The sequence below is a fragment of the Zootoca vivipara genome, chromosome Z1 (genome assembly GCF_965207765.1).
Source record: "Zootoca vivipara chromosome Z1, rZooViv2.hap1.1, whole genome shotgun sequence".
NCBI lineage: Eukaryota > Metazoa > Chordata > Lepidosauria > Squamata > Lacertidae > Zootoca > Zootoca vivipara.
The window spans coordinates 30,708,481-30,723,976 of NC_142583.1; the positions used below are offsets into that span (position 1 = coordinate 30,708,481).

The 15,496-nt window shown below is 41.3% G+C and overlaps 1 protein-coding gene across 2 annotated transcripts in view; it reads right to left on the minus strand.

Annotated features, from left to right (window-relative positions):
* Positions 1–14,538, minus strand: part of PALLD (palladin, cytoskeletal associated protein) — a 225,245-nt gene extending 210,707 nt beyond the window's left edge. For both annotated transcript variants that reach the window (XM_088659970.1, XM_088659984.1), the window contains exons 1-2: positions 14,377–14,538; positions 7,334–8,293 (exon numbers count right to left, since the gene is read on the minus strand). In XM_088659970.1, the coding sequence (XP_088516096.1) occupies positions 7,334–8,292 (959 nt within the window). In that variant the 5' untranslated portion in view covers position 8,293; positions 14,377–14,538. The remainder of the gene's footprint in view (positions 1–7,333; positions 8,294–14,376) is intronic.
* Positions 14,539–15,496: the final 958 nt, after the last annotated feature.

Sequence of the window (15,496 nt, forward strand, 5' to 3'; positions counted from 1 at the left end):
TCTATTTTCAGGAGGTGGAAATTTCCCCTCATGGCCCCAATGGGATCTTTCCTCCGAATGCAAATGTCAAGCAGAGGCCCAAGTCTGGATTGGGACTGCAGCAAAGGATGGGAAGCATCCCTCCCGGTTGCAGTCCCAGTCAGAATTGGGTCCCTCTGTGACTGCTGTTTACTCTGAAAAAATATCCATGCAATTGCTAACTGCTTCAACAGTCTCACATCTAGTTTGGTTCTGACAATATCTCCTTTAAAATCAAATTCAGCTAAGTTTTTTTTAAAAATAGAAATCTATCATTTATTTTATTCCATGTATATCCTGCTTTTCTTTCACGGAACTCAAGATGATGTATTAGAACTCCCAGGATAATCTTCCCTCTTGACAGTGACTAGTGCCAGACCAGATGGTTACAAAAAGTAGAATTATAGAATATTTCATCTTTCAGAACAAATATGGCTTCTGCAAGCATAATTGACCAAAGTTATTATGTGCAAGAGCATGCAGAAGAGTTTTTAAGGAGCTGTATAGGATTTTTAATAAACATTTTGAAACACGGCTTTGGTATGGGTCAATTGATGTGGCCTTTTGGCTATGACTTATGAGTGTGGCAGTAGATTGCAATCACTGTACATTCTCCATCCTCAAATTCAATTCTAAAATCTGAAGAAGCAGTAGGCTGGATCCAAACTATGTTGGTTGCACTGCATTTAAATCAATGAGGCCCAAGTTAAATTAGGGCTAACTTTTTTAATGGTTGTCAGTGGGACATAAGTACACCTAACTTAGTCTGGATACAACCCAATTAATTCCTGTCTTACAGCACCACCATCTGTTGCTATTGAATAAATTATAACAACTATAGCTCTTCTTTCTACAGTCTGGTGGGTGGAGAAAGGAATTTTTTTCAACTTAAAAATGCAGAATTTACTGGAAGTTGTGTGTGTGTATTATTTGAACAAGTGAATATTTAAAACTTTCAAAACTGCCAAGCTGTATAAAATGCATTAAAATAATATTATTTAAAAATTTAAATTAAAACTGAATTAGACTCTCTCTCTCTCTCTCTCTCTCTCTCTCTCTCTCTCTCTCTCTCTCTCTCTCTCTTTCTCTCCACATCCACAGTCTGCTAAGTCTTTAAATCAATAATCTAAGGTGGTCTCTAACATGGATTTCCTAAAAAGTGATCTGAATAACAGCACAAAGTTTACTTTTCAACGTGAACTCTGTGAGTAGCTGATTGTACATGTAGAAATGCAATGTTCTGCCCCCTGGTGTTACTCACTAAAAAAGGAACAGTTAAAGCTCCTTCCTTTGCCTCACTTGAGATAGAGTGACATCTTCAGTTGAAGAAATGTGACTACAGTGCAAAACACAGACAATTGCACAGCTGTCAAAATCTGTCTAGTAGCCTTCCAGGTTTTCCCACTTTCCATCACTTTGTATAGTTAAAATTAAACAGTCCTTGTTATGGGCAGGAGAAGAATACGTACCTTAACATAATGCAGCAGGGTAAAATTAATGTGCAGCAACTTAACAACTATCCAACATCCATACAGCTTTATTCTCATTCTGGATAGTGCTGTACCTTAAAAAGTTACACGAGAAGCTGAACCAATTACACTTACAGCACAATCCTATGCTACTTTACTAATTAGTAAATGCCTCTGTGTTTATTTTTTTTTTAAAAAATATTTTTATTAATTTTCCAATTAAAACCAATTATATCACATTCATTATTTCAAATTATACACATATATATATCAATCAAACCGAATGTTATGCCAAATCGTCTAGAGAATTTTTTATTTGGGTTCCCATGCTTCAAGAAATTGGGGATTCCTCGCAACCGTCCACTGCCGTCTTTTTTCTAAAGTTCAAATCGTCCTTCAAGTTCATAATAATCCAGATCTTCCCCTTACAGTCACATAGATGTTTTCCACTTTCAACCGATTGTTTCCCAGCTGCTGAGATAAATATCAAACAAGGTTTCACAAATGTTCTTTCTCCTGTGTGGGTTAATCAGTCCAGCCTCCCCATAAATCTTCTTAGTCTGGAGCTCCCTGTTGCGTCGAGGCAGCGCCATCTTAAAAAGCTCAAATCACTTTCGTTTTCTCTCATAGCCATGAAGATTAACAATCTTTATAAAATTTACAGCTTTTCCAGGCAGAAGACCCAAACATCAAACCATAAACTCTTGGTAAATTAATGGATCTCCTTGCCCTATAGCTGAACTTAGCTTCAGGTCGCTGCTCCAATTCAAAGTGCGTCACAGCTCATAAATCCTCCGAACGCGTCCAGGGCTCCTTCCGTCCGACTAGGGGGGGGGGCTTTTCTCATCGGCAACTCCACATCTTTAAAAAATATGCTCAGTAACAACAGTTTATAAAGTTCAACTCACACAGTCTTTTGCTTCTCTTTCACTCCAAACAAGCCAGGACATCGCGTCTGGGAAGGTACGAAGTAACTCATATGAAGAAAAATAAAAAAAACTCAATTCCCTTATCGCTCCGTCCCCATCAATCCTTCTTCCAGATGATATACAGCCTTTGACTCCTCTCCCTCAGCAGCATAAATTTCTCAGCAGTAAACAGCGCTTCTTCCCCTCCTTCTGAAGTATGTCCATAGATTTAAGCCTAATTATCTTCTTTAACCATGGAAATCCCCGCCATGCAGATTAGCGTCCGGGAGTCCTGGCCCTCGTAAGTGCTTTTCAGCCCAAGCTCCCCCCACTCCATAAACAGTCGGAGTGGGTCTGGGGGCATCGCGGGCCAGCGGCCCCTCTCCGTAACCCCCGGAGAGGGTAGGGGGTTGCCATTTACTCCCCTAGCAACCGCCAAATTCCTTACGAAGGTCAGAGGGATGGAAAACAGGTCCGCCATTCCTGCCGGCGGAAACCGGAACCGTAAATGCCTCTGTGTTTAGTTGAGATAATTCTCAGGGATGTATGTGTACAACTGCAGCCTTAAACTGACAGTGTAAACTGTTTTTAGTGAAACAAGGTAAGAATTGCGCTGATATGATTTGAAAAAAAGATAAAATGAGGCTTCTTGGGATAAAACAAGAGGCAGTGGCTGTGTATGAATACTTTACAAATCAAAGGATTCAGTGTCCCTAGGTTCAGTGACAGATACCTCACCAACAAAAAATAGCAATTAACCATATTCACTGTAAGCAGCCCCTCTGAAAGAAACACAGCCTGCACACAAACAAAAGCTTTCTTGAAACTTGGGCTACATACACATTATACCTTTAAAGCACATTCAGATCAAATTCTGGGCACTGCAGTTTGTTATAAGGGTTGCTCAGAATTGTAACTCTGAGGAGAAAACTACATTGCCCAGAATTCTTTGAAGGGGGAAAATGTATTCCAAATGTGCATTAAAAGTACAGTCGTGTCGGCAAGTCTTGGAAGAAATACAATAGAGTATCAATGCCAGTAATGTGAGCTTTCACTTTTTGCATGTTCTGCCTTAGGGAGAGTTCACATTTGACTGTTGTCTCACGAATGCACCTTGAATACTGTTGCACGCCACCCCCAATCTCCGAGAGGCGCAACTTCTCCACAGGGTTCAGGCACTTACCCAGGGTTGGGTTTCCTTTCGAATGAAGAGCAGCAGAGACTGTGGTGTCTTTATGATATATAGTTTATTTACACATACTGTATATGCAACCTGAGCCTATGATGGAAGCCTTGGAATCAAGCAGAAATCGGGCATGGCTCTGACCCAGAGGCGTAGCAAGCCCAGGTAGTACCCGGTGCAGAATTTTTTTTGTCAACCCCCCCCCCCACTTTGCTGGGGCGCTGGCAAAGCAGTGTCCTCTTGGGAGCCACTTACAGTGAGCCAGGTTGGGAGGGAGGCTGGGGGGGGGCAGGCTTGCCATAAGCGGCTCCCACTTTGCCGCTTTACAGCAAACTGGGGAGGGAGGGAGGGGGAGCCGTGGAACCCGTTCGTCCCTTCCTGGCTCACTGTAAAGCGGCAAAGCAGGAGCCGCTTATGGCGAGCCGGGGAGGGAGAGAGGCTGGGAGGGGCGGGATCCTCTGTTTGCGGTTGCAGCTGTGAATGGAGGATCCTCTACATGTGGCTGTGGCGGCACAATGGCTGTTCGTGCCGCTGTGGCGGGGCGCCGCTTTGTCACCCCCAGAGACGTGCCACCGGGAGCACACGGCCCCCCCCATTGCGACACCACTGCTCTGACCCTCTGGCTTCCCAGCTTGCTGCCTTGCTTCCAGCTTCTAGCTCGCATAACAAAACTCTGGCCTTTCTGTGCGGATGGTGCTATTTGGCTGCATAGGGATCCACACTATGAAAAGGAGCTCAATATTTGTATATACGATCTTTTCAAAAATAAAAACCTTTTTCCCTTTGGCAATATGTGCTCCTTCTTTAGCCCTAAACATATACCTGGTATTTGAAGGATCAGAGGTGATTTTTCTCTTTCTAGCAAAGCTATGATCCTGGAAGCACAGCTTCCTCTCTCTCTCTCATTCCTGCTGCCCAGTTCTCAGGTTACTGAAGCAGAATCCGAGCTAGTGCTGCTTAGCGCTGAGGGAGAACTTGCTCTCACTGTTCCACAGAAATAGTTGTGCGCAACATGAGAGATCTATTTGCTGACCTGCTCTGGCACCCAAGGGGTTCTGATGTTTGCCTGGTGCCCACCTGGAAAAGTTGCACAGGCTCATTAAGCTTATTCATCACGGTACCACCAACTATGCACTTCAGAGCAAGGGCAGAAGATATGGGGATGCAGATGGTTTCCCCATCTATCTGCCTGGTGAAAGGAAAAAAAACTGCCTAGATATATTGCAGAAGGATGGTTATGATGGAAGTATAAATAGATTTTGGCTTTCTGAAGCAGATGGTGGGGTTCTGAGAGGACAGACCACAGGGAAAAGACACCAGGCTAAAACTGTGGAAACTATATATTTAGAAATTGGCTTGATAAGCTGAGGATGTAACAGCATTAGGGGCTATAGTGGACATTAACATAAGAACATAGGAAGCTGCCCTGTACTGAGTCACACCATTGGTCTTTCTAGCTTAATATTGTCTACACTGACTGGCAGCAGCTCTCCAAGATTTCAGCCACCATTCTCTACCAGCTCCAACTGAGTTAAAGTCTCACAAGCAAGCAAGCAAGCAAGCAAACAAACAAACAAATATAATAAATGGACATCTAAATGAGATTTTATATGTTTTGCTTATGAAGACGGAGAGAATAATAGCATTTCTCAAAATTGGAAAAAGTGTGCTCCAAAACACTTTTCTACTCTTACAATCTTTAGTCCACCACCAGCAGTATAATCTTCTGTCTCCGAATAACAGGATAGGGTGCCCTTATCCACCCACCATACAAAAGCTCATGCTATTCCAATAAATGTGTGAACCTGAGTTGTGTATGAAATAGTCCTTAATCATAGGAACAGGGTTGCTAGATTTTAATATTGGAATGTTTGGTGGTGGTGGTGTGTTTGACATAAAGCTGAGAACTGAAATTTGTATCTACAGATTGGCTACAGTCAGACATTATCATTAGAGGAATGAGCCAATGATATGAGGAAGGGCCATAGCTAAGTAGTCAGAGCATCTGCTTTGCATGCAGAAGGTCCTAGGTTGATCCCCAGGTAGGGCTGGGAGAGGCGCCTGCCTGAAACCCTGGAGAGCTGCTGCCAGTCAGTGTAGACAGTGCTGAGCTAGATGGATCCAGTGGTCTGACTCAGTCTAAGGTTCCTAACCAAGCCTCTGTCCAGGCTTATACGCTCCCTTCCCCATCTCTTTCTCCAGCGCAGCTGTAAGTCTTTCACTTCCAATTTCAATTAACCACAGTTTAGCATTGCACCCTAAGTCTAAATTAAGGTTGATCTTAATCATGGCTTGTTGAGAAAAACTAGCTTGAGACAAGCTTGACCTAAAACTGGTTCCCCCCCCTTCTTTTTTAAACACTTTAGTTAAGATTAACCAGTTTTGGAGAAGAGTAAAAATGGAAGTGAAAGCTTCTGAACTCTTGCTGCTGTCTGTCCTGGAGGAGAGGGGAGAAAAGAGCTCATGAGGAAGTCTTTGTATGAAGGTGGCCTGTCCCCTTCCACTTGACATGGATGCCTAGCGCAGTATGTGTCACAAACAGGAGCCCTCCATCCCCATCACTACATACCACCGTTTATTTGAACCCAACCACTGTAAGGTTCACGTGGAATTAAGGGGCATGGAGGAGAGGGAGAATGGAAAAGCACTGGCTGCATGTGAAAGTAATTACCATAACTGTAAGAACATAAGCTTGCCAAAATGTGAATGAATGACAACTCTTTTAAGGAACACATTTGATATGCAAAGGAAACTGATATGTTAAGTTTAAGAAGGCATTCCCTACATACCTGTTAGGTCACACATTTTACTTGTGTTAATGCACTGGAAATCAGCAAATCAAATTCATTTTGCTGAGTTTAGGAGGCACTTTTACAATACACTTAAATCCTTAAAAAAAACACCAACTAACCCCCCCCCCCTACTTCCTGCATGGCAGTGTTGCACTGACTTCAGGTTATGTGAGTTCAAACGCTAATGCATGATTAGGTATTCCATTCCTATTGTTTTTAATTTCAAATGTCATGCACCTTGGAGGAGAGCCCGGGTTCTTTGCATCTCTATGGAAAAGTTGAAAATCTGTGCCTGATAGTAGACACCCTTAAGTCTTTGACTGTTTGCAGGAAGGGGATGAGATGCACCTACCAGATGTTGTGTAATTAATATATTGTATGGATGATAATCTTAATTACTGCTTCCTGTAATCCATGCTGCATTTCTTTTTTAAGGGGGATATGGAGGATCCAGGAAACTACAAACCTTTGATGTCAGTATCAGCTAAATTGGTGGAAAGCACTACTAAAGACGGAATTATCAAGCATAGAAATATAGAATAACAAGCCTTGCTCAGGATGAATTACTTTCTGAGGCCATTCCAACCACAGTGATTTGTGGGGAGGGGTGTTGAAATAAACAAACAGAGATGTTATTCACTTGGGTCATCATTTTCCTCTGAGTTGGCTGTGGAAGCAGGGTGTAAGTGCTTCCAAACGCTATTGAGACAGATAGAATGCAGATTGTGTGGTTGCTAAACACTCCTAGTATATATGTGATTCAAATATATAGGAACAGAATATGAGATTATTTTGCTGGTCCATAGCAATACATTCCCATTAAGATCAAAATCTGAAGATTTTTTAAAACCCTTCTTCCTTTTTAAACAAAGATTATCATGTGGAGATACAGCAGTTGTTAGTCATATATGAGGAACAGAATGGCCATCCCAGGAGATGTTGGGATTGAAATCCCAGTCTTACCTGACATGAGGTGTTGGGTTTCCAGCGACTCTGCACTCAAGCAGGACCTTCCTTCCTTCCACAACTTCTTGACTCCTGAGTTTCTGGGTAAATCGAGGCGGTGAAGGTTGATTTGTGACCTGGTACAGGGAAGCATTCTCACTGGCCTTGCAGTCTTCTTTCTTTTGGAGCACAGACTCTCCAGTATGAGTGCCTTCAGGCACCTCATTCGCAGGTGTGATCTCTGGGCATGTTTTGTCAGGGATTGGATTCCTTATGGAATTAGGCATGGTTGGTGGCTTGTTTTTAGGAGAAAGATACCCACTATCTGGGGAAGAGGAGTTTCCGTCAGGGCTCCTGACTCTTGTCTTGGCTGCTTCACGAAAGATGGAAGAGAGTTCTTCAATTAAAGTAGCCGCTTTGTCACACATCTTATTCTTGAAGGGAACATCACCTGCAGAAGTTGGTTTGGATTTGGGGCTCAGATTTTGGATGCTTGGACCACACCTTTCAGCATTTTTTAGGCTCCGAATGAAGCTGGGTCTTGCAGGCAGCAGGGGAGAGATGCTAGATTGTTTCCCAGTAACATTGTGAATGTTGTTTGCTTCCTGAGTCCTATTGGAAGTGTTTTGACTATCCCCATTGGTCTCAATGGAAGAGGCATTATCTAGTGAGTCTGGAGAAGTGTTGAAGTAATATGTGAACTCCTGGTTTGCGTTCCCATCCTCCTTTATAGAATTCACAATAGATGTGTGAGCAAGTTCCAGGCTTTTGCTTATCTCATCGTCACTAAGAAAGGCAGATAGCTCACTTGAAAGTTCCCCAACTGGTATGTCTGATAGGGAATCATAGAAGAGTTCATAAGATGAGGAATCCTCAGATGTGTTTTCATGGTTTCCCACATGAGTGTTCTTCTCTGCAGAATATGCCTCCATCATTAAAGGCATTGGTACAGCTTCCTCACAGCTTCTGTCCTGCATGCTGGAAGAGAATAAATCCTGTTTTGGTAAGGACCACACACTTTTTGTCACCTAACTACTCTTTATCATTCACATATTATTAGCTCCAAAACCAGAGAGAAAACTGTAAAATCGCTGAAACCCTTATGGCCCATATGGACCTAGGTGAAATCATAATTTAAAGATGCAATATATTTGACTACTACAATGCCAGGGTCCCTGTAGTTGTTCTATGCCAGGCATAGGCAAACTCGGCCCTCCAGATGTTTTGGGACTACAACTCCCATCATCCCTAGCTAACAGGACCAGTGGTCAGGGATGATGGGAATTGTAGTCCCAAAACATCTGGAGGGCCAAGTTTGCCTATGCCTGTTCTATGCAATTGTAACTATGAGTCCTGAATGTTTTGCCCAAAACTTGGAAATTTCAATGCAGCAAAAAAGAATCCAAGAAATCAAGTATTTTGTGATCAATGTTCAAAATCTTCTCTAGAAGGAGGCTATTGTGAATCACAACAGCAACTGCACAAAGCTTCTAGAAGGCTGTCAACCAATTTCTCTTTTAGAACATTAAATCCTTTAAAGTAGGGAAAGGGAACTTGGGGCTCTCCACACACTGTTCAACAACAACTCCCATCATTCATAATCCTTGGCTATGTTGGCTGGGACTGATAGGAGTTGGAGTCCAACAACAGCTGGAGAGCCATAGGTTGTCCATTCCTGAGTTAAGCAAATTTAAATAAATTTACATGTCACAAGAACCTCAATAAAAGCATCTTTTCAGGTACTGAGGAAAGTATGAGATAATTTCCAATGAAACAAAAATCTACTAGCAACAAATATGAGCCAACTATAATCGTTTCTTTTAAATTCCCCATCACATTACAACACAACAACTCAAATGAATTTGCTCTTGACTTGCATAGCCATTCATTTAAAATTCCCTCACTGATTAAAATTGGCCCTATTGATATTCATACCCAAAGGCTGCAATCCTAAAGACACAAACAAGGCATTATTCCCTGTAGTGGGTCTTATTTTTGAGTAAACATTCATAGAAGGGCAATCCCAGGGCATTTTGCTGCCTGAGGTGAACATGCAGAAGTCGAATGGGCTAGAAGTTGATTCCTAGTTCAACACTGGTGATAGAACATCTTCCCCCTAGGAGCAGCAGGTTAATTTAGGCAGCTCAGAGCAGCCTGCATGGTACACAAATCTCTGTTGTCAAATAGAAGGGAATGGCTAAGGCACTCAGGAGGAATAGTAGTGGGGCTGCTGCTGCCACCCATCCTACCATTTGCTACCGGTACCTGAGGCAGCTGCCTCACTATGCCTAATTGTAGAGTCGGCCCTCATGCACTGTAACCTTTCAACAGATTAATCTAGTGGTTAAACCAATTAAGCTGTTGACAAGTATTAAATCAATTTTAACATATATTTTAAGCAGAGATTGGATGGCCATCTGTCATGTATGATTTACTTGAGATTTCTGTATTTGCAGGGAATTGGATTAGATCAGCGTTTCTCAACCGCTGTTCCGCGGCACACCAGATGCTGGCTGGTGTGCCGCGACGTGCGGCGACAAGAAGGGCGATTTGCATTGTCACGTGCCTGGCGGCCGCCAATAGACAGCACTCACCCGCCGGAAAGCAATATTTCTCCTCCTCTTTCCCAAAGCTCAGTGCAAACGAGCCTGGCGGCCGCCAATACACAACACTAACCCGCCGGAAAGCAATATTTGGCAAGTGTTTCTTACAGTCATAATTATAATATAGGGTGGCACAGAGTTAAATTTTTAAACTTTTTTTAATGGTGGGGTGCCTCGCGATTTTTTTCACAGAACAAGTGTGCCGTGGCTCAAAAAAGGTTGAGAAACACTGGATTAGATGACCCTTAGGGTTCCTTCCAACTCTACAATTCTATGTTTCTATCTATAAACACACATAAAATACAATAATACATTTTTTCCACTTCTCAAGGACTGGAAAAAGGGAGAAAAGCTATGTTCGACACACATTGTTATATATTTTAGAAGTATATTAAAAGCATTCAGGGCTTTGCAAAGGAAATGGAAGAATTTCATCTGGAAATGTGGGTAGACCAAAACCTAAATGAATGCATAACGACATTTCTATTTGAAGGCAGGCGTTTAGATCTAAAACAACAGCTAGCCTAGTAACGAACCAAGCTGGTTTAGCAAGACGGCACTGGTTCTTCCACTTCATTTTTCAAAGCTGCATATCACCATATGCCATACTACTTTTCTTCTGTAAGAGATGTATGGCCTGGCTGACAGTCATGAGATGCAATCGGATGTCTTTTACATTGACTTGTGTAAGCTCCTGTTACATTTAGCAGCTCCTCTGGGGCTTATCTTGCATGAAACTGTTAACTGATTGGCAGAGTGCTTGAATCCTTGGACTAGCCTGGGCATCTCTTAATATCTCTTCTCTTTCTCAGTGCCACATCATGTAACTGAGCAGAAAAGAAAACTATTAGGAAGCTGAGCTCTTTGCCATGTGATTTTAGCATCTGAATCTCTCAGGCAATGAATCTGCATTTTGTTTATTCTGGGCTTTCTGCTTCCCTTTTAATCCAATTTCTGTGACAAACTACATGCAACAATGAGTTACCCAAAAAGCTTTAAATCTGAACACAGTTGTCCGAACCACAGTTTAAGAACTTTAGAAAAGGACGTGAGAGATTAAACACACATTTCCAATTTAATACAGAGCCCATGAGAGAGGTTGAATACCGACAGAGTTTCAATATATGCAAGAGCTTCCCCATTTATTTTGAATGAGTATGAGCATTTTGTATCACTTTGCGGACACTCACCTGCCCCGATACTGAAGGGAATGTGGAAGCCTGCATGGATGGGAGCTAACTCATCAGTGTGCGCACTGATGTCTGACTAGAACAGGCTTCCTCAGACTCGGCCCTCCAGATGTTTTGAGACTACAATTCCCATCATCCCTGACCACTGGTCCTGCTGGCTAGGGATCATGGTAGTTGTAGGCCAAAAAACATCTGGAGGGCTGAGGCTGAGGAAGCCTGGACTAGAACTTTGGGTTGAACCTATCCTAACCTCTTGCTCATGAGCTATTCAACAGTGGAATAGACTACTTTAGAAGGTGGTGGCTGCTCCTTCATTGGAGGTTTTTAAGCAGAGGTTGGACGGCCATCTGTCAGGGTTTCTTAAGGTGTGATTCCTGCATTGCAGAGGGTTGGACTAGACAACCCTTCCAACTCTTTAATTCTATATTTTATGACCCGGAAGTGGGTCACAAACCTTAAGCAAATGGGTTGCAGGCTTTATAAGTAAACCAAAAAAATATTTTTGCTTTTAATCCTTAACTGGTATGATGAATACCTCTCACAGCTTGTGTTTAATTGGTATATTATAATGCTTGTAACTGAACAACAGAAAGGCTCGAGACTTTTAACACTTGGGAAAGGCTTTCTGACAGCTGAAAGCAAATCTGGTGACAGCTTGCCACACAAGAGAGCCTGCACAACAGAGGTGAGCTGTAATAGTCACTCAAAACAGCTCACTAGATGAGCACCTTGTGTCATACTGTCACTGGATCTCCTGCCAGGATAAGTTAATAGTTAAGCCAGGGTTATATGCTTAGTTAAAATAAGAAATAATATATTTACCTTCAGTATCAGTAATTATTTCAGACTATATCTGACAAATATCAATCCCTGCTTTGATCTACTTGTTGACAAAATGTAAGCCAAGGTATCTACTGACACTTGACAAAATAAACTTTATTATGAATAAAACTATTTAAAATATTCATAGTGCATTAATACGGCTTGTGCAGCCATGTTTTTAGAATAATTTTATTAATTTAGGAAACAATATCCTGCAGGAAGATGCGCACCAATCTGCACACAAAAGGGTGAATAACTTGGTAATTACTAAAAGCATTTCAACAAATTCCACATTAATATACGTGTTTGTTCATTTTTTTATTGGCTGCCTCAAAGAATTGTTATATAATAGGCAATCTTGCTGCCAAAGACATAAAATAATGTGTCACCATACCAAAAAGGTTGGGAACCACTGGTCCAGAATCAGCTGTCAAGGCTTCTGGATAAGTGCCAGAAAATCAGGGCTAAACTTGGAAATTGTATGTTTCATATGCTTATTAAGGAAATGATCCAGCCACAGGCAAGTCCTTTGAAGTCCCATAGATTTCAGTGGAATATATTTTAGCCCTTGTCATGTGGTATACATGTGATGAGGCTGCCATGCAATTAAAGGAAAGTTGCCCCAGACCACTGGCCCCACCCCTGATATTGTGAATAGCCCTGCCTTCCGACATCCATGCATTAAACGCTCATGTCTGGACTCTGGAGAGGGAAACCTGCTTACATAGATTTCCATGCACATATCTGATAGTGAGACTTCCTCTGATCAGATGTCCACAGATGTTTTCAGATGTGTTGGCATTGTAGGAGTTAACTTAACTGTACGGAGCCCAACCCCCCTGTAACTCTGTACTACTTAAAAACAACGAGATACATGAGCAGTTAACTTTGGCTGGATCATGCCCAAAGTTTTTATTTTAAATGTTTTTTATTCTCTATATTTTTTTTTTAAAATAAACATCCCTAATTTTAAATAATAGCTACAGTATGGTATATATTTCTTAATAAATGTGTGCTATTTTTCAAAATTTTATTAAATATGATGCTTGGCATCCTGCTGGCAATAGTTTTTCCATCATAGTGGTAAGTGAGCAAGATCTTTGCAAGGCTCCAGTGCATGCAAGCAGGGACAGCTCTCATTCCATTCAACAGTGAAGAATGTTCTCTGTGGGCACAGAAAAGTGAATGCAATGAGGCAAATTATTCCTTGTGGGACAATGCATTCAACAATGGGGAAGTAAGGGGTGCTCCAGACCCACTGAAATTGGTTTGCGTCCATTTTGCAATCCAATGCACAATAAAGCAAACCTGGCAAAAATGTGTCTTACCCATTCATTCTCAGATAGTCCCTACACAGACGAAGGATAAAAATTCACATCCAGAACAGCCAGCTAATCTGATCGCAAGTGCCTAAAATAGATACCTAAGCAAATATGCTGGCACCTGGCAATGTCGCTAGATTACTAGAAGGTGCAACATTTCTTCGTTTGTGAACAAAATGCCAAGTTCCCTACTGGGCACTGCAATTATTTGGCTCTTCTGAACTTTTGTCCATTTATTTTGATTGCCTGCAAAAAGGGTTCACATCTCTAAAAGTAAGCCTTCAAGTCTGGGTGCTTTGAATGAAGGTTTCCCAACCTACCCAATTTATTTCAGTGGGATTAAGTGCTTCATTCAATGCTGCATCATGGCCAGAATGTATAGCTCCACAATGTTATCCAGGAAATCCACTTTTCCTTTGCCAGGACTCTGCTTCTTTAAGTCATATCTATTCTAGTTAAAATAACCCTTGAACCCTATCAAATAGCATACATGATCATAATTAGAACTAGGCTATGAGCTATTTCTAGACTCTTCTGATTAGACAGCAGCATATTTATAAATGCTTTCCTCATCTCTCTAACGAGCTTATTGGTGATGGTAAAACAATGTACTGTACAGTTTGGAAAAAAGATGAAAAATACATGTAGCTAGCCTGTTATTTCATGTATTTCTTGATTTAATTTTTTATATATATACAATATTCTCAGGCCTAAATGTGATATTCTACAAACAGCAATAGAAAAAAATCACAGAAACTTTAGACAATCAGTTATAAATATGCTTACTTAAACATTATAAGTTATTGCTTGAAAGGCACTGATAATTCATAAAATGAATATAAATCAGAATATGGTGTTCACTGTTAAAAAATAATGTTCAAGATCTGATTTTCTGGTGCAGTCAGTCAAAGGAAATGCACAGGACAAAAAAACACAATCAATCAATTATTTCTATAATTAGTTTCTTTAAAAATTAAAATCAAATGCTTTCAAAAGCATTATGCAACCACAAAGTGTGGCAATAGTCAATGAAATCTCTTTATTTGTAGTGAAAGTAATATAACATTCATACATGGACAAAATTAAGCAGAATTTAATAAAGAATCCAAAAGGATCTTACAAACCTTAAGTCAGTGTGAAGAATTTCATATAGAATAAATTTCAAGCATGGAAGCTCTCCCTCCTTTTGTCCAAGAAAGCTGGAAGTTGCTTTAGCTATTCATTCAGGATTGCTTGGTCCACAGTATCGAGGTGACTGTGGCCTCTGAGTTACATCTGTCTTCTCTGACTATGTAATTCCTACCCTCTCATCTATATTTGGTAACTGAACTCATGTTTCAGCAGGACTGTCACTATCTGGAATTCCAGCAGAACGAACATTGGGCCAAGATGAACGAGCAACGTCTGTGTGTGCTTCATACTTAAATATCCAAGGAGTTGTTGGAGATTACAAAAAGCAGTCCAGTATTGTTCTTTATTCCAATGCTGGGAGTTTCCCTCCTATAACTTAGTAACAGCTAGCCGGAAGAATTCTGCAGGGGTTAACTGATGCAAAATAAATTTCCATAGAAAAGTTTTCCGCTTTACTTCAAAGCATGCTTTTGGAAATTAGTTGTAAATTAGTCCAATACTTTTTTTGGTATCAGATTGTCCTGTTAAAAATAAATTTAAAAAATTCCTTCCAGTAGCACCTTAGAGACCAACTTCGTTTGTCATTGGTATGAGCTTTCGTGTGCATGCACACTTCATCAGATCCCTGTTGTCCTGTTGCAATGCTTACACACACAGTATTCAGATAGGTGCTTAGGAATGAATGATGCTTATTTTTCTTAGGTCTTCAGCAACATGATTTTTAATTTTTTTTTGGGGGGGGATGACGCAATGTGTGCTGCATACCCTAACCACATCTGCATTTGACATTCTAGCAGCAGTTCTCAAACTTTTGTTGGGGGTAGGGGAAGTGGAATTGAATGTTGATGTTCCACTTAGTGCAAGCATCGTTGTCAAAACCAGTGCCTACGAAAACTGAGGCTGCTGAAGAGGCCAGAGACCTGGAAGACCTGCTCCCTGCCTTGCACGTGGCCTGGGAAGGTGGGGCCCTGACTAACTGCAGCTACAAAAGCTGAGGCTGCTAAACAGACTCTTGAGCTGGGGTATTATTTAGGCGCTTTCGCTGGGGGACGTTGCTGCTGCTTTTGATATTAATTTTTGTGCATCTACATTTTAGATCTTATTAAGATTTAT